At 46.3% G+C, this 26,987-nt stretch overlaps 1 protein-coding gene across 2 annotated transcripts in view; it reads left to right on the forward strand.

The window, feature by feature from the left end:
• RPTOR (regulatory associated protein of MTOR complex 1) overlaps positions 1-26,987 on the forward strand; it is a 2,181,859-nt gene that overhangs the window by 2,061,625 nt on the left and 93,247 nt on the right. For both annotated transcript variants that reach the window (XM_078654105.1, XM_078654106.1), the window contains one exon: positions 26,549-26,676. In XM_078654105.1, the coding sequence (XP_078510231.1) occupies positions 26,549-26,676 (128 nt within the window). The remainder of the gene's footprint in view (positions 1-26,548; positions 26,677-26,987) is intronic.

Genomic DNA, 26,987 nt, shown 5'->3' on the forward strand with positions numbered 1-26,987 from the left:
GTGGAGCTAGTTCAGTCTTATGCTTGTTCTTCTCTTTTGGCTAGAGCGGCACAAGGAGTACTTATTAATTCCCAGCCAATCATGCTCCCTCGGAAAGTGTAGGAGGATGCCATTGATGATTTGCTACAAATAAGTTGTTTTGGTTCGTCAACTTGTCCAGACAGTGTATTTGATAGAGACTTCTAGCCGCAGATTCTTAACCTTAGAATTATGCCCAGGCACAATACTGGATCTGGATAGTTTTCATGACTAGTATCCCCTGCGTGTCGGTAGGTGGTGTTGCTCTGCTCCTCATGCAAACACAACAATGATGGACAGAATGTGGATCAATGTCACACATTCACCCCAGTCCAAAGATCTGGGCCCAAATCCATCGTTTTTCCACTCCACACCACCCTGGGTTAGACAATGGCGATATGCAAATCAGCGCTGACCCTGTGCCCCATGGGAACAGTCCAGTCCGAACTACAAAAGCCATGTCCTTCCCAGAACGGGTGTGGAGTGGAAAAACGATGGATTTGGGCCCAGATCTTTGGACTGGGGTGAATGTGGGACATTGATCCACATTCTGTCCATCATTGTTGTGTTTGCAGGTACCGCTCTAAGTGTACTGGGGATGCTCAGACGTGAGTCCCAGGCACTCCACACCACTGGAATCAAGCTAGCCGGGCTGATGAGAGGTGTTACCTCGAAACCGGGCCGGTCCTCGGATGCTTGTTTCCGTTCTGGGAAGGACATGGCTTTTGTAGTTCGGACTGGACTGTTCCCATGGGGCACAGGGTCAGCGCTGATTTGCATATCGCCATTGTCTAACCCAGGGTGGTGTGGAGTGGAAAAACGATGGATTTGGGCCCAGATCTTTGGACTGGGGTGAATGTGTGACATTGATCCACATTCTGTCCATCATTGTTGTGTTTGCAGGTACCGCTCTAAGTGTACTGGGGATGCTCAGACGTGAGTCCCAGGCACTCCACACCACTGGAATCAAGCTAGCCGGGCTGATGAGAGGTGTTACCTCAAAACCGGGCCGGTCCTCGGATGCTTGTTTCCGTTCTGGGAAGGACATGACTTTTGTAGTTCGGACTGGACTGTTCCCATGGGGCACAGGGTCAGCGCTGATTTGCATATCGCCATTGTCTAACCCAGGGTGGTGTGGAGTGGAAAAACGATGGATTTGGGCCCAGATCTTTGGACTGGGGTGAATGTGTGACATTGATCCACATTCTGTCCATCATTGTTGTGTTTGCAGTTACCGCTCTAAGTGTACTGGGGATGCTCAGACGTGAGTCCCAGGCACTCCAAACCACTGGAATCAAGCTAGCCGGGCTGATGAGAGGTGTTACCTCGAAACCGGGCCGGTCCTCGGATGCTTGTTTCCGTTCTGGGAAGGACATGGCTTTTGTAGTTCGGACTGGACTGTTCCCATGGGGCACAGGGTCAGCGCTGATTTGCATATCGCCATTGTCTAACCCAGGGTGGTGTGGAGTGGAAAAACGATGGATTTGGGCCCAGATCTTTGGACTGGGGTGAATGTGTGACATTGATCCACATTCTGTCCATCATTGTTGTGTTTGCAGGTACCGCTCTAAGTGTACTGGGGATGCTCAGACGTGAGTCCCAGGCACTCCACACCACTGGAATCAAGCTAGCCGGGCTGATGAGAGGTGTTACCTCGAAACCGGGCCGGTCCTCGGATGCTTGTTTCCGTTCTGGGAAGGACATGGCTTTTGTAGTTCGGACTGGACTGTTCCCATGGGGCACAGGGTCAGCGCTGATTTGCATATCGCCATTGTCTAACCCAGGGTGGTGTGGAGTGGAAAAACGATGGATTTGGGCCCAGATCTTTGGACTGGGGTGAATGTGTGACATTGATCCACATTCTGTCCATCATTGTTGTGTTTGCAGGTACCGCTCTAAGTGTACTGGGGATGCTCAGACGTGAGTCCCAGGCACTCCACACCACTGGAATCAAGCTAGCCGGGCTGATGAGAGGTGTTACCTCGAAACCGGGCCGGTCCTCGGATGCTTGTTTCCGTTCTGGGAAGGACATGGCTTTTGTAGTTCGGACTGGACTGTTCCCATGGGGCACAGGGTCAGCGCTGATTTGCATATCGCCATTGTCTAACCCAGGGTGGTGTGGAGTGGAAAAACGATGGATTTGGGCCCAGATCTTTGGACTGGGGTGAATGTGTGACATTGATCCACATTCTGTCCATCATTGTTGTGTTTGCAGGTACAGCTCTGCTCCTCATGACATCATCCACGCCAGAAATGATGCACGCGGTGCCTATATAGTGGTCACCCCAGTGCGCTGACTTCAATTCTTTTCTTTCCACACTAGTCAGAGCAGGTCCGGTGAGAGATATCCCCAGTTACTTCTTGGCTGTCTTTATTCGAATTTCTGTTTACATTTTTTAGATGCGTTTTCTGGTGTGGCTGGATGTCCACGAGAAAGGCTGGGTTCCTGTGACACCTGTCACCGGCAGATGTCAGTGATGGACCTGTACCTCAGCTGTCTGGTGCCTTGAGAGAAACCATGAAGCCAAGACCCGCGTTGATTGTTGCACCATGCATCCTAAGGCTGTGAAAGAGCGGTCCCTCAAACTCCTTGTCGCTCAGCGTGCGACGCTGCGGCAGTCTCAATCTAGGAATCTGTTGCAGAGCCATTGATCTTCTTCGCAGTCAAAGTCATCCCTATCTGGTAAGCCCCACAAAAAGAAAAAGAGCAAGAATTTGAGGATGTCTTTGACTTCAACCCGTCCATCAAAGTCATCCGATGAGAGGAGGAAGCATCATCATTAGAGGCCTGGCTCTGCGGTTGAGTCTGCACCTCGGCCGTCTTCGTGCCTTACAGAGTTTCCAGGAGCTGGAGTGACCATCGCCCAACACGAGAATTTTGTCCGGCTATGCACCTCAATTTGGGTAGCCTGTCCCCGCCGGAGCACCTTTGGGCCCCATTGGATTCAGGAGGGGGCTCTACTGGTTTTCCACTGGCAGATCCGCCCTCGACACTAGTCGGGTCCCTTGGGTCTACAGATGGATCCGGACCGGTGCCGGTCATGTCACCTCGACCTTCCCCAACGCCAGTCACACTTGACGCTCCCAGCGGTGTGATCTCCATTCTTATCCCGACACTGAGCTAGAGGTTTGATGCTGACTGGAGCCATTCCTTCCAGGTCGGAGCCTGAGCCCTATTCCTATAGGGTAAGACTTGGGGACGATTGGGAGGGGCCACTGGACCCTAAAGAATACCAGCCCCTACATCCGAATATGGACTGGTGTGAGGAATTGCTGGATGCCAGTGGACTGGACACTTCCCCAGAAAATAACTTGGTCTCTTCTACTACTTTGGCTACAGAGTAGGAGGTTGCCACACTTGCCCTCTACCGTCTTGAAGGAGGTGCTTCAACCAGGATCCACACCATCAGAACTGCTTCTCCCATTTAATTAAGCCCTTACGGATGTCATACTTGGGGCCTGGCCCAAGCCCTACACAGGTGCCCCTGTGGACAGGACAGTAGCCCACCACCATCAACCTGCCCCAGTGGACCCCTCTTTCCTTACCCAACACCTTACCCCAGAGAGCTTGGTGTCCCAATCATCCGCTTTCAAGTAAATCCTGGCTCTAGATAGGGTATCCAAAAGGCTTGGCACCTTGGGTAAGAAAATGTCTTCTTCCGCCAGCCTGGCATTGCGGTCTGTGTATACCTCATACCTTTTGGGCCGTTGCTCCCATTGCCTTTGGGATTCATTGATCAGGTGCTGCCTATGGTCCCGGAGGAGGCCCGGGCCATTCCCTACCAAGCTTTGGATGATGGGAGAAACACGGCGAAATTCACTATCACATGTGGGCTGGACAGGACCGAATCGCTTGGCAGAGCAGTTTTTCGACGGTGACCTTTTGCCGCCACGCCTGGCTGAGGACAACTGGCTTTTCATTGAATATAAGTTTTTCTTTTGGACATGCCCTTTGAAGGTTCCCGCCTCTTGAGGGACAAGGCTGACTCAGCGCTGGAGTGCTTCAATGACAGCAGAGTAATAGCCAGGTCCTTTGGCCTTTCCATGACCCCGTCTACCCCAGCCTGACTTTCGTGGCCATAGAAGCTGCTTCTAACTGCAGTGACCATGGCATCACTCTCTGAAAACTCAGCTGAAGATGCCTATCTGACTATGAATGGTGTCTTCATCAGGAGGTGGTTCAAGGTCTCTTTCAGCAGTGGGGAGAGCCTTGGTTAGATCTGTTCACCACCGCTGAGAATACTCAACGTCTGCAGTTTCCAAGGCAGCTCTCCCTGGGAGACGCTTTTCATCTCGTGAAGTTCAGGCCTCCTGTATACCTTTCTACACATACAACACCTGCCCAGAGTTCTCAAGAAGATCAGCAACGACCGGGCCCAAGTCATCCATATGACTCTGGACTGGGCTTGGAGAGTTTGGTTTCCCAAGCTGTTCATGGCCATTGGTCCTCCGATCAGGCTGCCCCTTTGGGAGGATCTTCTATCATAGCAGTAGAGGAGGGTTCTTCACCCGAAGCTGTCAACTCTCACCTTCATGTGTTGGCCTTCTTGGCAGCCCGGCGTCCGTCCACCAAGATGGTGTACGCCAGCAGTTTGTGGCATGGTATGCCGAGAAACAGATTGATTCTCATCTACTTGCCTTTCCCAGGTTCTTTTGTTTATCTTCGCCCTAGCACAGCTGCGCTCTGCACAAGGCACTTTGAAGAGTTATTTATCTGCAATCTCCGTCTTTCTACGGCTGCCATATCAGTCCTGTCTCTTCATGTCATCTATTATAAATAGGTTCCTTGAAGGTCTACAACACGTCTCCCTCAGCGTCCTTTGTTATGCCTCAATGGGACCTTAACTTGGTACTTGCTTTTTTAGGGTGCACTCCCATTTCAACCACTTTATTCTTGTCCTCTTAGGCTCCTCACCATCAAGAAGGCCTTTCTGGTAGCAATTAAATCTTCCCTGAGGGTGCGGGAGCTACAGTCACTGTCTTCTCAGCCTCCCTCCATCTCCTTTTTCTCTGCCAAACTGGTCCTTTGAACTCAAGCATTTTTCTTAGTCACCCCATTCCACATAGGCCAGCCCATCACTTTGGCTCCCTTTTACGCTCCACCTCATCCCTGTAAGGAAGAGGAGAAACTCCATTGACTGGATCCAAAAACAGCGTTGTCATTCTACCTTGACCGCACAAAACTGTTCCAGGTGGATGATCAACTCTTTATGGGATATGTCGGCCCAGGAAAGGGAAGGCCATGCAGAAACAGGCCATCTCCCGATGGATTATGCTCATTTGCGTATTCATTCCACCAAAGCCAAGGCTACGACCACTGTGTTAGCTCTCTGAGTTCCGGCCCTAAACACCAGCCAGGCATCAATATGGGCATCTCTGCACACATTTACCAAGCACTACTGCCTGGACAGTCAGGTCCGTTGAGCTGGGCACTTTGCCCATTCGGTCCTACATGACCTTTTAATGGGAAATAGTTTCACAGACCCACCTCCAGGAAGGTATTTCTTAGGTATCTATTCTAAGGTAAAGCATCTGCAGGTAGAAATCTCTGTCAGCTGAACAAGTTACTTACCTTTGGTAACGCTTTATCTGGTAGAGACTGTCTAGCCGCAGATCCCTTGAGGAACCACCCATTCCTCCCATCTCTGCGAACATATTTCTAGGGTAAAGGCTGTTCCCCTTTTAGGGTCCTAGTTTTCCACACCAGTGATTAGTCTTCTTCGTGCCTCCGCACTCCTGGCGTGGAAAGTCATGAAAAGAAATTGATGTCAGCGTGCTGGGGTGCCACCTATATAGGCACCATGCACGCCATTTCTGGTGCCGGCGATGCCATGCAGAGGCAAACTATTTCACCTACCGGCGCACAGGGGTTAGCTCATGAAAAACGTCTGGTTCCAGTCTGATGCCTGGGGAACATTCTAAGGTAAGGAATCTACAGCAAGATAGTCTATACCAAATAAAAGTGTTACCGAAGGGAAGTAACTTGTTCTTATTGCCCATCATGGATTAAAGCAATATCAACTGTCTGTTCCCTAACTGTTTTACGACAACACAACAGTGCTGTATCGAGAAATCTATTTCCTTTAATATTTCTTGAAATATTAAGGCTAGCAATGTCAAACTTTCACCATTCTCCATTTTTAATTGCTCCTGTTTAATATGTGTATCTGAAAGAAACACGTAGTGATAGATTCCTTACCTTAGAATTACTCCCAGGCGTCAGAATGGTTCCGGAAAGTTTTCATCAGCACTACCCTTGCTCGTCGGAAAGTGGTGTCGTGCGTCATGGTCGGCGAGATGATGTCGCAGCAGCTCCTTAGACGCCGCCCTCACGCGCTGACGTCAGTTCTTTCTTTTCCCGCGCCAGCAAGTGCAGATCCGGAGAGAGCGGTTCCCTCAGTCACTTTTTGACTTGAGTTTTTTGAGGCTTTATTTGTCTCTGTTTTTCGAGTTGATCGACTCCTGGTGTCGTATTAATGCCCGGTTTCAAGTCCTGCGGGGACTTTTCATCGTAAGATGTCTTTGACGGACCCGCACCAAGTGTGTCTCTACTGATTGGGGGCGTGACCACGACCCCAAGTCATGCCCCGAATGCCGGGCCACGACGCCAAAGACTTTGCGGGAACGGTCCCAAAAGTTGCTTGAAGTCCGGCAGTCGGCTCTGCTCCATTCTAGGTCCCGGTTCCGTGGGAGGTCGAGGGACCGGTCGAAGAGCCACCACCATCGTTCGTCAGGATCGAAGTCTTCACACTCGGGGTCAGGTAAGGCGAAGCACCACAAGAAGTTAAAGAAGCGCCATCGCTCTCCAACTTCCCCTCGCCCGACGCGGCTGAGGGTGCGGGTGGTGCCTCCCCCGCGGCTCCTGGGGAGCCTACGCAGTTGCCGTCGGCGCGACTCAGGTCCAGTTGAAGGATTTTCTGTCAGCCATGGCCCGCCTCTTTGGGCCGTTGGGCACTGTGGGCCCGACTGGGGGCCCTGGCTGTGCATTGTCGGCAGCTCCGGTATCGCTATAGGCTCCGGCCCCGGCGTCACAGGGCCCCCAAGGATCCAGGCCTGGATCCCGGTCGACACCGGGTGATCTTGTGACACCTCTACCGACCTCGACCCCACTGGTACCACTTCCGACGTTGCCCGTGCCCCCAGATGACATAGTCCCCGGTTTCAGCCCTGATGTGGACACAGTGTCGCGTTTGCTCCGCCTCATCTTCAAAGGAGGAGGAGAGATTTCACAGGTTGAATCCAAAAAGGTCTCTGAGCCTCTACATCACTTGTGCCAAAGAACACTGAGTGGATGATCAGCTCTTTGTGGTTCACTGGAGAAAAGCAAGGCTGTTCATAAATTGGCTACCTTGTGTTAGATCAAACTCTGCATTAGGATCTGCTATGCACTGGCCTAAAAAGTAGCCCCTTGAGGGCTCGCAAGCTCATTTTACAGGGGCCGAGGTTCCTACCACTGCATTGCCACACAGGGTGCCTGTTCTTAATATTTTTCAGGCTCCTACGCTGGCATCACTACATACGTTCACAAGGCACTATTGCCTAGACAATCAGGTACTCAGGGTGGGTCACTTCGCTCGCTTAGCCCTTCAGGGCTTTTTGGTCAATCCAGAAATCCACCACTTAGGAGATATTGTTTGGGTATCTATTCAAAAGGTGAGGAATCTGAAGTTAGAACTCTCTATCAGAAGAACAAGTTATTTACCTTCAGTAATGCTCATTCTAGTAGAGAGTCTATCTAACTGCAGATTTGTCACCAACTCTCCCACCTCCCTGTTTCATGAACTAGTCTCTTCACATAAAAATATCTCAGTTTAGTAATCTGCACACTGGTCGTGCTGTGGTAAATTAATTCAATATTACCTCATCTCAGAATTTCTATACTTAATAATCATAATTTCAGTCAAAGCAAAGAGAGGAGTCCGTGGTGCTTGAGTACAAAAAAAGGTCCAGTAACTCGAGTTAAGGGGAGAGCTCCAGCACCAAGCGGGTACAGGAGTGTTCTGCAGCTTTATTCACACATCAGAGTATTTATACAGTTTTCAGTCAATAGGCAAAAGAAGAAAAGAGAAGTGACAAGAAAAAGGGAAGTGACAAGCAGTAATTTCCAACAGATGTGTCAAGGTAGGGGTGTGTCTTGTGTCTCGTGAGAGGGCATGCGATGTGTGGAAATGTGTTCTCTTTCAGTTGAAGGCCCTTCCTCATTCGGGGGTTTATCTCTGGCTTAGAATCAAGAACAGGAACCATCTTGTGTAAAACAGGAACTATCTTGCTGGTTCTGGGAATTGGCTGAACCACAAGAGTCAAAAAGAGGAACTATCTTGTGTAAAACAGAGACCATCTTGCTGGTTCTGGGAATTGGCTGAACCACAAGAGTCAAAAAGAGGAACTATCTTGTGTAAAACAGAGACCATCTGCTCTCTGGCTTGCAGTCAAGAACAGGAACTATTTCTTAAAACAGGAACTATCTGCTGCTGGTTTGCAGAATTGGCAGAACCACAGAAATGTGTGGTCAATGAAAGGGGGTGCCAGAGGCAGGGTGTCTTGCTTGTGGGTCTGAAGACAAAATGGATGTCACACACAAAATGGGTGCTTGTCTGAATGAGAAAAATGGCTGTCAGGCAGAAACAGGGAAATGATGGGGCACATTTGTCAATTTTATTTCCACATTCCCTCCTTGGCCCAGAGTGTACCTACATTATATCTCAATTTGCATGAGATCATCTATACATTCTTGTAGCATAATTCTTTCCCTTTCTCTCTGCTGGACAAGTGGTTTAGGAATGCAGTTTGCAGCGCATAGACCGCACAGGGCAGGACCACATTGGATGCAAAGGCAGCATCCAGTTATTATCAGGAATATTATACCTGCTGCTGACAGCAGTTGCCATCCCCAGGACGATATTATCTTCCAGAACCAATCAGACCACGTCCAAGTGCCAGGTTCTTGATGTAAACTTACGGCTATCTTGTGTAATTTTGTTATGGCCGTGTATACAGATGGGGAATTATCAGGAATAAATATACAGCAGCTAGAGCCTATAATTTTACAGGCTCCGCCTCTGTCAGCCAGGCTGATGTCAAGGACAAGGCTATTTTGGAGAGTAACCAATCGTATGGCGGACTGCTCCTGGGTTAAGCTCTCCAGGGCAGACGCCGTCTGGTTTACAACAGCCTCTAAGGTCCTTGTCAACCTGCGTATAAGCTTGCTGTTCTGTACAGGGCCAACAAAGAAGAAGAACCCTTTGTTAAAATCTGTATACTGTTCCCATGAGGTTTCTGTTTGGTCAACCAAGGAGGTATCGATCGTTCTTTTATGTCTGACATGGGGCACTAGGAGGTCTCGGTGGTAAGTGGATGGGGCCACAAAGACAGGGGGTAACAGGACTGCTATATAACAAGTTCCCCCCCAGTTCAAGGGCAGGTGCACATAGGCCGTTTGGGCACAGATGAAATAAGTATGGCGAGATGCTAGAAATGAGGACTTTCCTCTGTCTTCAAAACTTATAGTGGTATGACAGTCACTGTGTCCTAATGGAACAGAGCCATTTTTCTGGATGCACAGGTGTCCTTTTACTGGTGAGACCGAGATGGAAGGGGGGCCAGCATTCTTTTTAGGTTTGGTATTTAACATCTTGTAGGACATGGTCATGTTCCCTTGCTTGTATTCTCCACTTTCTAGGACTGTACCTGTCGCCTGAGGATTTCCATCCTCATTTGGGTAACAGGCAGCATTAAGTACCTTGTTTAAGTCCCCCCAAGGCCACCCATTCTTGCATGAATTATTTCCGTCAGGGCAGGAGGTGGGGGTAGTGTTGTCAGCTGTTATTAGGGCGAACGAGGCTTCACAAGTCCCATTATAGGAAAATGGAAAGGGGAAAAGAGGCATCCCTCCCTTTTTCTGATGAGGTGGGAGGCGGCCACTTATCCAGCAATTTGTGCTATTGCTGGCCTGATGAGTGTAGTGTAACATCTGTATAAAGGTATTGTTTTGCACGGCTAGTCTATGGGCTTGTTCATGAGGGAGTAGGTCATGATATGTGTGTTCCTGAGTGCTGTTGGGTGCATGAGAGGTGTGTGGTGTTGGAGGAAAAACAGTGTGGAGGATCTAACCAAGACACGTCATAATGGTTATGAAGAAAAACAATATCATTAAACATATGATAGAACCACTACGCAATTTCTTAAAGTTCTTGTTTCTGCGTTTCATTCTATCTTTTTCCCACATAGTCAAGGTGTTTAAATCCATCCCCATGCTCCAACCACTTCACCACTGGACCTGCGCCCAGTGGACTTAATTAGCCAGAGTCCGGATGGCAGACCTCAACTTTGATTTATATTCTTGTTGTGGGGTCAGTTCCAAGGGCACAAAAGATTGTTCTGTTACAATGTCACTAGGGCCGGCAACAGTGTCTCTTTGTCCAAAATATTTCCGGCAGTGGCTCGCGTGTAGCCAGCCCTTCCTGCCTTCGACCTTCACCGCCGTCCGCGTGGTTAGGAGCGCGAGCTTCGGAGTCTTCCACCTGGGCTGAAGAGGACTGGTCCTGTCGAAGTTTCTTATCATCACCCAGTCGCCGGGTCGGATGGTGTGTTCTCCAGGGGCGGTTTTGTCAGGGAAGGCTGCAGCGACCTGTGAACGACAAGATTGGAGTGCAGACATCAAGGAAGCCAGGTAATCAGTCAATATTCTGCTGTCTACATCAGTAATTCTTTTAGGCATTGGCGTACCCCACATATTTGGTGGTCTGCCAAAGACCACCTCATACGGAGATAGACCAGTTCTGGAATGTGCTACCATACGCATGTAGAAGAGGGCAACCGTTAAGGCTACCATCCAGTCCACGCCTTTGTCTGTACATATCTTGGCCAATTTTGTCTTCAAAGTCTGGTTGTGTCTCTCTACTAGACCTGCTGCTTGAGGATGTCTTACACAGTGACATTTCCAAGTGTACCCTAACAGAAGAGACACTTGCTTCATGAGTTCAGAGGAGAAGGGCTGGCCGTTGTCTGAGTAGATGACGCGGGGCAACCCATATCTCGGGAAATATTCTCTTACTAGTTGCTTAGCAGTTGTCGTTGCAGTGTAATCTGGGACGGGATAGGCTTCTGTCCATCTGGTCAGAGCACATACTACAACTAGCACATACTAGTGACCTCTACATCTCTCCATCTGGATATAGTCCATTTGGAGAATTTCAAATGGATGGTCAGGGGGTTGGAATCCACCCTGCTCCACCTTTGTGCCTTTACCTGGGTTGAACTGATTACAAATCATGCACGTTTTAACTTTTTGTTTGGCTGCAGCTCTCAAATGTTTGTTGTGCCATATGTTCTGTATGCTGTCTAACATTGCTTTTTCTCCCAGATGCGCTGGTCCATGTATGGTGTTTATTATAACCTGTACCATAGCATCCGGCAGAAACCATACTGCTCTTTCAGTTGTCATCCAACCCTGATCTGTAAGGACCCCTCCTTTTTCCTTCCATTCTAGCAGTTCCTACGGTGTGGTGTGACTTCGGACATCCTGGATGTCAGAAAAGGGGTCTCGTATTGCGTATTGGCGGTGTAGTATATTAAATTCTGTGTTTGCTGCTAATTTGGCTGCACTGTCTGCGGAATCATTTCCTTTTGATATTTCATCGGTTCCTTTTGTGTGCGCTTTACACTTTAATACTGGAACTTTCGCTGGTAACTGACTTGCCTCTAAGAGGGCAGTGATGAGTGTAGCATGCTGTATTTTAGACCTGTGTGATGTGAGGAATCCTCTCTCTTTCCATAATGTGCCGAAGTTGTGTACAACCCCGAAAGCGTACTGTGAATCAGTGTAAATATTAACTGATTTTCCTTTTGCTAAGTGACATGCTCGTGTTAGTGCTATGAGTTCGGCTGCTTGTGCCGACAGAATCTCTATCTTGTGTGCTTCCAAAGTGTTTGTACCATTTGTGACGGCATAGGCTGCTGCTAGTTCTCCAGTGGGGAGTCTCATGCAAGAACCATCAACAAAAAGTGTCATTTCTGCCTTAGAAAGGGGAGTTTCTTGTAAATCTGGTCTGGGTTTGGTCACTAAATCAATTATGTCAATACAATCGTGAAGTTGTTCAGTAGGAGAGGTCAGTGGCAACAGTGTTGCTGGGTTTAAAATGTTGCATCGTCTTATCTCAATATGTGGCTGAAAAAGCGTCATCTCATATCCGGTGAGTCTGGCTATTGTCAGATGCTGTGTTTGCGTTCTGTTTAGCAGAAGTTCTACAGCCTGTGGGACCTGGACTATCAGATGATGTCCCAATACAATAGCATATCTTTGTCTAATAGCTTGTGCAGTAGCTGCTACTGATTTTAGACATGCAGGTAATGCTTGTGCTACCGGATCTAATGTACTTGAAAAATAACCACATGGTCTATGTCAGTCTGCTTGAAGTTGGGTCAGGACTGATAGTGCTGTACCTGAGTGTTCTGTTACAAACAAGGTAAAATCTTTGGTGTAATCAGGTGTTGCTAACACTGGGGCTTGACACATAGCCTTTTTAAGAGACTGAAAAGCTTGCGTGTGTTCATCTGTCCAGGGTAATTGTGGAGTAGCGCCAGCTTCGAGTGTTGTCAGCCGCACTAATGGTTTAGAAATGAGTGCAAATTGCGGGATCCACTGTCTACAAAATGAGGTGAGACCAACAAAAGCTCGAACTTGTTTCTGTGTTGTTGGTTGTGGTATTTGTTGTATGAGTTGGATGCGTTCCTGTGTAAGCTGCCTACCCTCCTTTGACAGCAAGTGCCCTAAGTATGCCACTTGCTGTAAACAAAATTGGAGCTTACCAGGGGAAACTTTATGGCCATTTGCAGTTAGGAATTCTAGTACTAGTAGCGATGCTTCAGCACATGCTGCGTCAGATCTGGCCGTAATGAGGATATCATCAACATATTGTAGTATGACTGTATCCGTGGGCATTTGAATAGTATCCTATTGTCTTTTCAGCGCTTGGCTATATACACTTGGACTTTCGGTGAAACCTTGAGGAGCTCTTGCGAATTGGAAACTTTGTCCTTGTAAGGAGAAGCCGAAAAGGTATTGACTGTCTGGGTGAATGGGTATACTGAAGAATGCGTTTTTTAAGTCAATGACAGAAAAATGCGTTGCTTCTGCATCTATGGCTGTGAGTAAAGTGGAGATGTCTGGGACCACAGGGTGTTGTAGAATGACACATTTATTGAGCTCTCTCAAATCCACCACTAGTCTGTAATCAGGTGGTGTTCCTGGTTCCACTTTTTTATGAACTGGTAAAACACGGGAATTGCAAATGTTCAAAGTTGTTTCTTTAATCACACCTGACTGTATTAGGTCCTGAATAATTAACATTAATGCTTGTTCAGCTTGAGGTGGAATTTTGTATTGTCTTATACGTGGTAGTTGGGCTCCCTCTTTCAGTGTAACCTTGTGAGGTGTTATTTCCATACATCCTACTGTGGTGGAATCAGTGGCCCAAAGGATGTGTGGCAAATCTTTTAAACGCTCGTCTAATTCTCTACTTGTGTAGTGGCCCTTAAAATCTCGTAGAAATAATCTGACATCTTTAGGTGAGCAAACAATAACAGCTCCTAATTCTTTCAATGTTTTTATACCAAGCACATTTTCTGGACATGATTTTGTCAATATAAGATCTGTAGTTGTCGTGAGGGGACCAACCTGCAAGGGCAGTGGTTTTGATGTGGCGTTTGTCACAGGTTGTCCGGAGAAACCCAGAGAAATACTTTTTGAACCCGAGAGAGGAGCCTCTGGGACCTCTTGATGGCTTATTGTTGTTTTACTGGCCCCAGTGTCTAATAGAAACTTCCTATCCTCCCCAAGAAGTCGGACCTCTATAAATGGGCCTTTCTGATCTACTGGGATGGGGATTAGGGGCAGTTTGTCATCTTCTCTCCCTGGGCAACATCATGAAAAATCTGGGTAGTATTCAGTGTAGTCGCTGTCTATAATGTTCATTTGGGCCATTTGTGTTGTCGGTGGAACTGAAGGTGTTGAACTGCCTTGGGAAACATTCTGTTTTGGCTGATATGGACGAGGCTATGTCTTACCAGTGGCCAAATTGTGCTTTAAGACAGGGCAGTCTTTAACGAAGTGTCCCGTCTTTTTGCAATAATTACAAGTGCTCTTCACGTTTGTCTGGCTACCTGGTGTCTGTTGGCGCTGGGGTGCAGTTTGGGCTACTAATGCTTTCATCTTGGTGTCTTTCATGCGTTTATCATTTTCTTCTTCATCCCTAATGCGATTTTGGTGATATTGTAGCATTTGTAACACCTGTGGTGGTGTATGTGCTTGCCAGGTACTTTCTACTTTTAGTACTCTTTCCTTAATAGCTGGCAAGGCGTTGTCTACTAATTTGGAAACAAACAGATGCGGGTAAGCTTCGCTTGTCGGCGTAAGGCCGCTATTTACTGCAAAACATTTTTCAAGTCTGGTGTAATAATCTCCTATGTCTTCACCATGTTTCTGTTTGCAGGAGGAAATGGTATCCCAGTCCTCCTTTTTCACTGTCAGTAAATGTGGTAGCACCTTTAAAATAGTGCCAGGAAGTGCTTTTAGTTTGTCTCCTATACCTTGACCTGCTACTCTAGTATTTTCGTCATTCTGAAGTTCGGTCCATCTAATGTGTTCACCTGCTACTTCCCAATCTTTTTCTCTTAGTTTGTCATATATACCCAATGGCAACAATAATTTCCGAATTGCTGTGATATCAGAAAGAGTATATGTTCCCATCATTAATACAGCTCCTAATTCTTCAAAGAATCCAGCAGGATCCTTTGAGTGGGAGGGAACCATCTCTTTTATCCTTAGTAACTCAAGTTTTGTCAAGGGTACATAAATAAAAATGCGTTGTAGCGCGCCATTCGTGTCAGCTCTGGGGTGGACCGCTCTCATGGGGAACTGGCGTGTTTGAGGAAGTCTATTAATTGGTCCACAAGTATTATTGAAAGATTTATATTCAGTCGTTTTCTGGTATTTCTGTCTAAAATCTATAAATGTGTTGAGAAAAACTGAACTATTGTGGAGGAACATGTTATCAGCGCAGTCAGACAGAAAATCTTCGAGTCTTGGATCATGTTTAAAATGAGGGTCATTGAGTGTGATGAGATGTTGTACCATGTAGAGACTTGCTAATCTTTGATGTGAGCGTGGTAATGCTAGAAAAAGTTGGGCTATGAGATCATTGGCATATATCTTATATTGAGAGACCCATAGGGTCGCAGTTCTGGCTATTTCCTCCTCCTCCGGTGTAAGCGGAGGTTCCTGGTCTAACCAGTAGTCTAATGCATTGGATGTATTTTCAAATAACTCATCTGGAGATGACCGTTCAGAGTGACCTTGGAGGAATGTAGGCGGGAGTGTTCGTGAATTAGGGGCGGAAGAACGAACGGGTAGGACTTTTTCAGTAGGTTCAGTAATTTCCTCCTCAAGTTTCTTATTCTCTTCATTTGTTTGCAAGTTTTGCAGAATACGGGTCACCTTACGGGTGAACCTGTCTAGTGCATCATTTATAAGTTCTAGTCTAGTGTGGTCGGATGCGGAATCTAATAAGTCAAAAAGTGAAACTGGTACATTTCTTTCCTCTGCTTGTATGTGTTTTATGAAACAGCAAAGGAGGAACCTATACATGTGCATTTTTACAGGGTGTGATCTTCTTGTAGTCATAGCGTTAATGGCTCGTGAGTTCTCTCCAGTACGAAGAAACTCAGAGGCCGCTTGAAGAAACGTGTCAATTGCTGGTAGATGTCTTATTTCTTCCCAGGAGTCATGAAGTATTTTACTTATTCGGCCCGCCTCCCCTGTGTTGCTCGGAGTCGGGTCATAGGGGCAGTCGGGAATTGTTTTACCTGGGTCTGGACCTACGGCACCCCCTTCTGGAGTGAGAGGTGGTGTGTTATGTTGTAAAAGGGGTGGCGGAGGCAGAGGGTGCTGAATTACTGGAACCTCATATGGAGGTGGAGTATCTAAGAGGAAATTGGTGAAAGTATCCTCTGGTGATGGGAGGAGGGTAGGTTGTGTCTTAGGTGGTGCAATGTTAAGGTTTTCAGGTGCAGATGGCAATACAGGATAAAAACCAGTAGAAATGGCTGATTGTTCCCTTTTATTCCTTTCACTAACTACTTCTTTCCCTATTTCTTGTAACTGTTCTTTCTTGGCCTGCTCTGACATTCTCTTACCCGTTTCAACTTTATGCAATTCCTTCTGTTGCCTCCTATGGGCTTCTTTTCTCCATAATTCCACCGAGTCACTTTGTGACTGGCGGACTCCCTTTTTCTTCCACAACTGTTCCTCTAATTTTATAATACATTCCATGTCAAAAGTACCATTTTCAGGCCATCTATATCTGTGTTCTAGGTCTTTAGTATAATCCACCCATAAATCACAATAAATAATTGCACCGACACCATGTTTCGCATACATGAAGTGTCCTGGAGTATCCCGAGGAGGAAGGGGAATTTCCTTCTCAAGAATACTCCTTTTGGTTGCTATCTTAGTTATTTTCGAGAAAATAGGCATGATGGCAAGACTTTTCAAAGATTTAACAAACAGAACATATATCTTTACCGTACCCACGAAAGTGGTGAGTCCGTCTTTTATACTAGTTTAGCAGTCCTCACAAAATAAGTGAGAAACCAACAAAAACATGTATCTTTACCGCACCCACAAAGTGGTGAGTCCGTCTTTTATACTAGTTTAGCAGTCCTCACCAAAGATAGGTGAGAAACCAAAAAAAATGTATCTTTACCGCACCCACAAAAGCTGTGGGTTCGTCTTTATACTTTTCAGCAGTACTCACCGAAAAAATAACTGAAAGGCCTCTTGAAGATCTTGAAATGCGTGCAGCTTCTAAGGTGGGGCTCGCAGAACCTCGGACTCGTCTCTTCACAGGTTGGGCTCTGGTTCAGGACGTTCCGCAATTTTCCTCACCGCCTCATGTGGATGCCGGTCCGCAGTCGGTCCCCCTCTTCGCCTCGAGGGAGTTAGCGGGAATTCCCCGCGTTGTGCACTTTGAAGTCCGTCAAAGGTCAGGAGGGGACAGTACCGGGTTCAATATCGCAGGCGCGTGGGAAAAGGGAACGTTCCTGTTCGGGCGCCAATTAATGTGGTAAATTAATTCAATATTACCTCATCTCAGAATTTCGATACTTAATAATCATAATTTCAGTCAAAGCAAAGAGAGGAGTCCGTGGTGCTTGAGTACAAAAAAAAGGCCAGTAACTCGAGTTAAGGGGAGAGCTCCAGCACCAAGCGGGTACAGGAGTGGTCTGCAGCTTTATTCACACATCAGAGTATTTATACAGTTTTCAGTCAATAGGCAAAAGAAGAAAAGAGAAGTGACAAGAAAAAGGGAAGTGACAAGCAGTAATTTTCCAACAGATGTGTCAAGGTAGGGGCGTGTCTTGTGTCTCGTGAGAGGGCATGCGATGTGTGGAAATGTGTTCTCTTTCAGTTGAAGGCCCTTCCTCATTCGGGGGTTTATCTCTGGCTTAGAATCAAGAACAGGAACCATCTTGTGTAAAACAGGAACTATCTTGCTGGTTCTGGGAATTGGCTGAACCACAAGAGTCAAAAAGAGGAACTATCTTGTGTAAAACAGAGACCATCTTGCTGGTTCTGGGAATTGGCTGAACCACAAGAGTCAAAAAGAGGAACTATCTTGTGTAAAACAGAGACCATCTGCTCTCTGGCTTGCAGTCAAGAACAGGAACTATTTCTTAAAACAGGAACTATCTGCTGCTGGTTCCCAGAATTGGCAGAACCACAGAAATGTGTGGTCAATGAACGGGGGTGCCAGAGGCAGGGTGTCTTGCTTGTGGGTCTGAAGACAAAATGGATGTCACACACAAAATGTGTGCTTGTCTGAATGAGAAAAATGGCTGTCAGGCAGAAACAGGGAAATGATGGGGCACAATTGTCAATTTCATTTCCACAGTGCACATCTAAATGGCTGCATGTCTGCTGTTGCGGAAATATCATGAAAGCAGCTGATGTCGGCACATATTGGGGGCATCTATATAGGCCTGCGCAGTTCACATGGGGCGGAACAACATCGACTCAGAGCCAACAGCATACAGGGGTATTGCTGAAGATTTTGAGGTTGTGGTCTGACGTCTGTGAGAATATTCAAAAGGGGGAAACTGGGGTTAGGTAGATTGTACCAGAGAGAGCATTACCGAAGGTGACAGGTTTATTTAGAACTTATGGCCTATTTATCCTTCTTATCCAAAAAACAGTTTGACTCTTTAATTATTCTTGTTTATTTTTTTTTAAAGAGTTAGAACAAATACAGTCCCAATCCTTCAACACACAGGTTAATGTTGCTGCTGGCTTTGTGATTAGTAAATGCTTTCAGTAATCAGACATAATGCTAGTACTGCTTTTGACAACTGATGCTGAATAATTTGCCTGACATAGAAGAGTCAGTATGTGAAGTTGTGGTTGATGGTCCACAAATACTTTCTGATGGATACGTCTAACCTATGATTCTTCATCTTGTGAATACCCCTAGGTGCCAGGTTGGATCCGGAGATTTTTCTCTGCAATTTCTTTGTGTGTCCGTAGGTGGCATTGTGTGACTGCATCTGGTCTGCCCTGCCCCAGATCTGACGTCTGAACCCTGCATAACTGCCACCTGTGCACATTGGTGTCAGTTCCTTTCTTTACACACCTTCAAACACTGATCTGGAGTATGCTCCCTCGAATTCTGCCAGGCTTAACAGACATTTTTCTTCAGAATTGTGCAAGGGACATGTCCACTCCTAAAATAACAGAGTTTGAACCTTATAAGGATTGCCACAAACAAATATTGGTGACAGACCCTCACAAGTCCGGTCTTTTGTGTCTGAGCTCCTCACACGTTTTGATGTTGTGCGCAAAGATTAATTCAGAGGTCATCGGGGAGTGTGAAGCCAAGTTATATGTTGTAGAACACTGATGAAAAGTTAGGAAGGCCCAATCCCACTCAACTCTGTAACGCAAACCCATTCTTATTCCCGAGGCCAACTCGGTGACCTGTCTTCTTCGATGTTCAGGGCATCAGGTAAGTCAAAGAAGAAGCAGCACATGAAGTCCAAGCATGACTGCCCTTCATCCCGCCACACTCTGTGAATTTGCACAATGCCTCAGGTACAGTCAGGCTGCAAACCCAGTCTAAGGCTCCATGTGCGGAACTGGTTCCGACCTTTACTCTGATGTAGTCCAAGTTCTCAGGCCTATCAGCGACAGTGCAACAGGTCAAAGAATTTAGGGATGCTATGTTGCGGCTTTTTGATACCCTACCAGATTGATTAGGAATGTCTATGGGCCTCTAAGTATCTGAGGGGCCCTCCACACAGATCCATCCCACATGCTGATTTTGCTCCTCTACCCCTCTTCGGGGTCCCCCCCCAACTCTGGGACCACCGCCACACCCATTAAGGCACAAAGACCTTTGCCGGAAACCTGTGCATTGATGCTGGCTCGGACTTCTCTGACGCTGTCACAGAAACCAATGATCCTTTCAAACTATGGAGGACGTGCACCAAGGTCACAACCCTCATGTCTCTTAACCTACACTAATTCAAATACACCTCTGCTTCATTATGACTTGCCTGACAACCAATGATGATAGTCATCTTTGATGATGAAAACATTTTTCTGGACCTATAAGATGTCAGTGGGCACAATACCTCACCTCACACCTGCTTACATTCCCTTACTCTAGACCCACCACTGAAAAGTCTGCCTGCTTTGCAATGGCCTATAGGAGGGCAGCAGAGGTTCTTGATTAACAGCTGCCCACCACGGAGGTCAAAGCCAATCTCTTACAACAAAACCAGGTTCTTGCCCAACAGTGAACCACCAAATAATGAGAAGACACTTGCCTGCTCCGGAAGATTCTGTCTTTAACCTCTAACTACCCACGTCAGAAAGCCTTGTAGTTCAGATGTCTGTGCACTGGCTGAACCCAAATGCATTTCCAACCACCCTGTTGGACAGGGAGAGTGGAATCACATGGAAACATTTGCGAAATGCATGCTCTCATCCACTAGCCTTGCCCCGTCAGTTCAGTGAAATCAAGGGGAAGCTGGGGAGATACTGGCCTGCGCTGTGGGACATGGTAGCAAAGATATTGCCAGCAGTACCAGAAGACATCAGCGCCAGCCTCCAGTATGTCATTCAGGATGGTCATAATGCTGTGAAGTATGTAATTCGCTCAGGCCTGGACACTTTCTACTGTTTGGGTAGGGCATTCTGGACAAGTGTAGTGCTGCGGCATCACATGTGCATCTTTGTAATGAGATTTTCTAGTGACGTCCAACAATTCCTGACAGGCATGCTATTTAATGGCACACGTCTCTTCTAGAGACAAGGTGGACTCAGCCTTAGAGCACTTCAAGGAGAGCAGTGCAACAGAGCTCTTTGGCTAGCATCTCTTGTACAGCAGTTTCCCCAACAATTTTGCCCTTTTGAGGCTTCAGAAAGGGATACCAGCAGAGACTGCGTCAGACCTGGCCTCAGTCTATGAAGTCTTTTGAGGCAGAGGCTGGTGTTCCTTGCTGCAAGCATCCAGGCCCTTAGGGGCAACAAACTACTCAAACCCCTACCTCCATGCCCCACAGCTGCCGCAAAGCCACTTTAATTTACCCTAGGTGGCACACGAGCGCCTTGTAGAAGATTGTATCCACCCTTTACCTCCACGGGTGACAGAGCAACACATCAGTTGGTGTTTCAAATTGTCCAGAATAGATACACCCTCCCTTTACAGCCCTCCTAGAATACTTCCCACACTACAACGCCTCCCGCAGGACCACTTACCTATTCTGCAAGGGGAAGTTCAAGCCCTTTTAGACAAGAAAGACATAGAAAGTGTTCCGACATCAGAAGTCTGGACTGGTTGCTGCTCCCGTTACTTCTTGGTGCTGATGAAGCCTCCTCCCTATCCTCGATCTTCACCCTCTGAACTTCTTCCTCAGGAAAGACAATTTGAAAATGCTCACCCTGGACCAAGTTCTGTCTGCTTTGGATCCAGGAAATGTAACGGTGATGGTGGATTTGTAGGAGACCTATTTCGTTATCTCTGTCCTGAAATCTGAAAGACGCTACCTGCGGTTTCAGGTCGGCCACAAGCACTTACAATTCTTGGCGCTCTCATTTGGCCTTACCAGTGCACCTTGAGTTTTAATGAAAGTGATGGTGATGAGCGCTTGCCATCTTTGAAGGTTGGGAATACCAGTCTTCCCATACCTCGACAACTAGTTGCTGAAGGTTGGTTTGCCTCAGGCAGATGTAGGCCATCTCTATATAACTGCCAACATGTTGATATCGTTGGAATTTTTCATCAACGTGCCGAAGTCTCACCTGACTTCATAGCAGATCCCCTTCATTGGAGCGATTTTGGATACAGTGATTTTCTACGCCTTCACTCCACGTCAGTGTGTCTAGGCCATTCAGTCTTTGATCCAAATGTTTCAACCCTTGTCCTGAGTCTCAGTGAGAGTGGCTCTGACACTTCTTGGCCTCTTGCTTGTGGACTATGTCAGGTGGCTCTTGGGGCTCTGTAGTGGGATCTGAAGTCTTAATGGGCTCAGCACCAAGGGAATGTTTTGGATTATATGCAAGTGGCGGAGAAGACCGCAAAAGATATGTAAAGGTGGTTGCTGGATCACAATTGGACTGATGGTAGACCTCTCTCCTCTCTACCCCACCTAAAGGTAATGGTCATGATGCATGCATCATTGCGGAGGTAATCGGAGAGAGATGGAGAACAGAGGACAACAGTTTGTGGCTTTTGATCTTCATCACGAAGTTCTGGGTGTCATCTTGGCAGCCAGGTGTCCAACCACCAAAACGAATTATGCGGAAGGCTGGGAGAAGTTTGTCTGGTAATACTGGTGCAATATCCAACCTCCACAGGCACAATTGTCTGATGTTCGATTATTTAGTCTATAGCCCAGCAAGTCCGTGCTTTGGCAACACTTAAAAGTTATTTATCGTCCCTTTAAACCTTTTTGTGTTTACCTGATTAGCTATCTCTATTGAAATAACCTGTTGGGATGCATTTTTTGAAAGGCTGGTTCATGTGCTCCCCTCAACACTGTTAAAGATGCCTCAGTAGTACCATAACTTGGTTTTCACTTTCCTCTTGTGTGCCGTGTTTGAACCAAAGCACAGCTGCTCTCTAAAGCCACTCACTTTAAAAAGTACTATCCTCATAGCGATAACATCAGCTCATAGTGAGTGAGTTGCATGCATTGTTAGCCCAGCAACCTAATACCACCTTATTCATGGACAACTGGTACCCAGGGCAAAAGTGTTTTTTCTTCTGAAGGTTGTAGCAGTTCTCCATAGGGAAATGATGTAATTCTACCAGCTTTCTTTGCCCAGCCTCACCCACCCAAGAAAGAAGAGAGGCTCCATCGACTAGACCCAAATAGAATACTAAACTTCTACAATGATCACATCAGAGAACACCAGGCGGATAATCAGCTTTTTGTGGTTATTCTGGGGCAAAAAATGAAACGGCTGCACAGAAGCTTACCATCTCCAGATGTATTATCCTGTGCATCATTCCCTGTTACGGTTTTGCCAGGACAACAGCCTCTGGAAGCCTAAGCACTCCATTCTACCAGAGCAAAGGCTGCTACCTCTGTGCTGGTGTGCGGTGATGCCAGTCTCGGGCATTTGCCAAGTTGCTACGTAGGCATCGGTTCACATGTTCACAAAGCACTGCTGCCTGGATTGCCATTTCCAGGCACTTCGCATTTACTGTCCTGTAGAACTTATTGGTCTGAGCCCTTCCACAGACCCACCCCCTGGAGAGGTACTGCTCTGGCATTTGTTCACAAGGTGAGTAATCTGCAGTTAGAAATATCCATCAGAAGAAAATGTTACTTACATTTGGTAACACTCTTTTCTGGTGGATACTGTATTTAACCGCAGATTCCTCACCAACCCACCCTCCTCCTTGTTCTGTGGAATGGGCCCCCTTTAGTCCATGATAATAAGGTTGCAACTTGGAGATCTGCACACTGGCACAATCTGCTTACAAAGGCTCTGTGTTCTATGGCGCAGACTGATATCAGAAATAGTGGAGGGACCATGACATCACATCCAGGGTGGGGCAGATGAGGAAATTGACGAGAATAACCTTTAGATAAAGGTGGGTGTTTAGGAGTATTCACAAAATGAGAAATATGCTGTTAGAGTATTCATCAGAAAGAGTGTTACCAAAGTAAGTAACTTTTTCATCTAATATGGACTATTAGATCCATTTTTAAAGGGATGTCTACCTCTATTTCCTTTATAAAGGATTTCTCTGGATATTGCAATTGAGAATCCTTAGCTGTGCCTTTTGGTAATAATGTAGCCTACACTTTGGAGAATATTTATGTGTTCTGATATTCTGCAAGGGTTTTAGGGCTTTCAGCTACTCCTAAGTGCAGTTTTACTCTGAAGCACTTTAGATTGTTGCCTACAGTTTTACACTATACTGGGGTTGCCCTAAGCCAATGCTTTGGGAGTTATTTCCACTATCTAAACCGGTTTTGTGGCATAGAACAGGCTAGATAAACAAGAGAGCAATTGAGGCTTTGGCTACCATAGCATCTATGGTTCAATGAAAAGCTGCTTTGATAACCTCAACAATTCTACACACATCCACTGGGGGTGTTCTTCTTGAATGAGGAAGAATGACCATGGACTGGTGGGCTTGAAATAGCAATCTGGAGGATAAGAGTGTAGTGCATCAGGAGTCAGCCAAGAGGAGTCCACTGTGGGGAATAATGAAAACAATGATAAATGCTCACTCTTGCATTCTTGGGGCATGGGGTAACTATCTGCAGGAGACTTTCAAGTTTGTTGTTTAGGGTTCTCTAAATACTTTTGCAAAATGTGATAGAAATTGGCTCTAATGCCAGGTTGAAACATTTTTTGCAAGATTGATAGATTAGTGTGTTTTTCGGTAGATTAAACTTTTTATTTTGCGTATCCAATGCCCTTCTTTTCAAGTGGGTTGGGCATTGCTTAAGAGGCAGGGCTAGGGAGGGGGTGATCTTTCAAAGATAAAGAGTCTGCACAGGAAGTAGTTGTATTCAATATAAAAGCCCAGGAATATTTGGTAACGTTGGTAATTAGGGGTACTGTATTCTCTGTTAAGATTCTTTATTGCCTGCAAACCTCACTGTCAGTCCTGGATGTTCTGGCTACTACTGGAAGTGTAATCTAGGAACTGAATGGACCAGGCCATTTATGTGCTCTGTGACATGATCTCCGATTTAAATTCCATGATGCTAGTTTGATGCCTAGAACATAAGTGGCATCCTGCGATGACATGGCAATCTGTACAACAATTTTCTTGTGTCGCAGTCAGAATCTCCACAGATATAAATGTTTTCCAAAGGTGCATACATTTTCCTTTGCTTATATCTGGTATCATACTTGGCCACACATCCATGTTTTATTTCCTCCTAGCTGGTTTATTTTAGTGTGTGTAGTACAGTTAAAACTGCTCTCCCTGGCTGGTCTAGAAAGTAAAGTGAAGCTCCTCTCTGACAGGATGCCAATCCAATGCTAACTCCCCTAAAATTAATAGCCACTACTCTGACGAGTAACACCCTGAAGAGACCTCTCTAAATTAAGAACTGAATGCCCAGGGCAACTTCAAGTTCAATATCATCACTAAAATCCAGGCACAGAAAAGAAGCACCTGATATCAGCTAAGTTCCATAGAGTGAAACCTTCCCCAAGGCTACTGTTTCAGAGCAGCCACCCAGGTGCCCAACCTGTCTTACCTTGGCAGGCATTGTTATTGTCCAGAATTCCAGACACCTACCTGTCTTTGCTGTAGTGTCTTTCTGGTAGCAGTACGCCCCATCAAAGGCCTTCAGAAACTTGACATAACACCTAGGGCTACCTGGAATCCTTTCCTCACCAGCATCACTTTCACCATCTGCTGCATTACATACAAAGCTGTTTACAGCAGCAAACCCATCTTGGATGGCACCTAAAATCAAGACCACTGCATGTCTAGGTATTACTTACAACATCATACAACTGGTTATCAAATAAATGCAGGAAAAAGACTAAATGTCTTCTCGTTCTATACACATGTAGTTTCAAATGTTATCCCTCTCAATTCCCTCTGAGCACCATATCCCTTCCTGTCCAGAAAGAAACTCAAGACTATAGATGCTGCCTACAACCAACTGTATCAGGAGAGAAAACCTTACAAAAGCTGTAGGAATATATTTTTATTAATGACAAATAAGCTTGATTACAGCCTGCATCCATTTACATGTTGTGCCTTCAGTTAGGATCAAACCATCATTTTGTCAAGAGAAGAGTCTGTAAGATAGCTACGTGACTAGTTTGCCCTTTTGTGGTAACTGCTTGTAACTGGTTTGATTGCCAGTGCTGCCAGCATAGGCTTTTCATTCCTGTGAAGTCAATGAAATACATACCATTAATCTGGTTAATGATAATTAGTGATTTAGATGTTCGTTCTTTCTAGAATTAGGGCCATGTGGTATTCTTTTCTGTCCTTTCCAGCATGCAAGATGTGTTCTGAACCTGTGATGTACTAATAGAGTAGGTGTTGTCCTGAGAATGTGTATGCAATGCAGTAAAATCCTGCTGTGACCCCATTCATTTCAGAATTAAAGTAAAGTGCCCCTATCTAAAGTTTTGCCAGTTCAGGAAATGGGGTCAGCATATTTTGAGGTTCTCAAAGCCCACAGACACCAAGGCAATCTTCTTCATTATAGTAGTGCAGTTTGTGGGTTGAATCTGCAGTCCAATTTGGGTTCAAATAAAGGAATCCTTCTTGGGAGGTTGAGTATGGGGAAGACACCCTCATTGACGTAGCCAAATGATGGTTGAGGGTCAGTATGCATTTGTTTTCTGAAAACCTAAGCAGTGAGCCCTAGTGGCTCCGTTACATGAGGTATGGAGCCGTAGGAGTAAGATATAAATTAGCTTCCTATCTTCTTCTCACAACAAGCTCTTTGGCTGCACTCACCCTAGTGTCAGCACCTTCCTTACCATTCGAGTTCACTGCTAGCAGCGGGTGAGGCAGTGCAGGTCTGTTCATCACAGCGAAGGAAGACTCGATCACTTCCATAAGAGAAACAGCTCATAACTTGGGCTCCCCAAGACTCTAGACTCAAATATCTAGACTCTCATCTGGCAAACCACAAGGATAGAGGACAACACCCACCTATTCTCACCACAACATTGAGACTCATAAAGGCTCACAAGACTTTCCTCTGTCCACCTGGCCAATCGGATACTTACCCCAGGACCACTGGCACCCAGTCTCTGTTCAAGCTAGGGGATGTCGTCATTTAATTCACCCCCACTAAACCTCATACAGCACTGCTATTTGAGGGCATATATATACACATAGCTGCCATTTCTAAAGAGATATGCAGACCAGTCACCACAGATTTGGTGGAGGGGGAATGTATGATCTAAAATGTTATCAAAGAGAAAGCCAGAACAGAATCATCCTTAATGCCTGCCTTCTGCTTCTTTTAGGATATCCCTACTGGTGCAGACAGCTGTGTGACTAGCTTGGCCAGCGACTCTAACCGATCCCTGATTGTGGCTGGTTTGGGTGACGGCTCCGTACGTGTGTTTGACCGGCGAATGGCTCTCAATGACTGGTGAGTAAAAAAATCTGTGGCCTGATCGAGGCCAACTTGAGAACTCTTTCGAAGGATAGGCATATCTATATGAGCAAAACCAAACAAAAACTCTCCTTCAGCTCCTGCCCGGTGCTGGAGGAGAGTTTTTGTACAGCTATTGAGCTATGGATATGGTGAGATTTGCAGCCTAACACTCCAATCAGAGGAAAGAGGTGCCAACTCAAACTTGACCAGTTTGTACCATTGTGAGGGAAGAGATAGCATTCATTTGCCCCCAACTACATGATGTTCAGTATAGTTGAGAGGAGGTCCGTGGCCAGCGTTTATCA

This window comes from Lissotriton helveticus, chromosome 7 (assembly GCF_964261635.1).
Source record: "Lissotriton helveticus chromosome 7, aLisHel1.1, whole genome shotgun sequence".
Classification (NCBI taxonomy): Eukaryota; Metazoa; Chordata; class Amphibia; order Caudata; family Salamandridae; genus Lissotriton; species Lissotriton helveticus.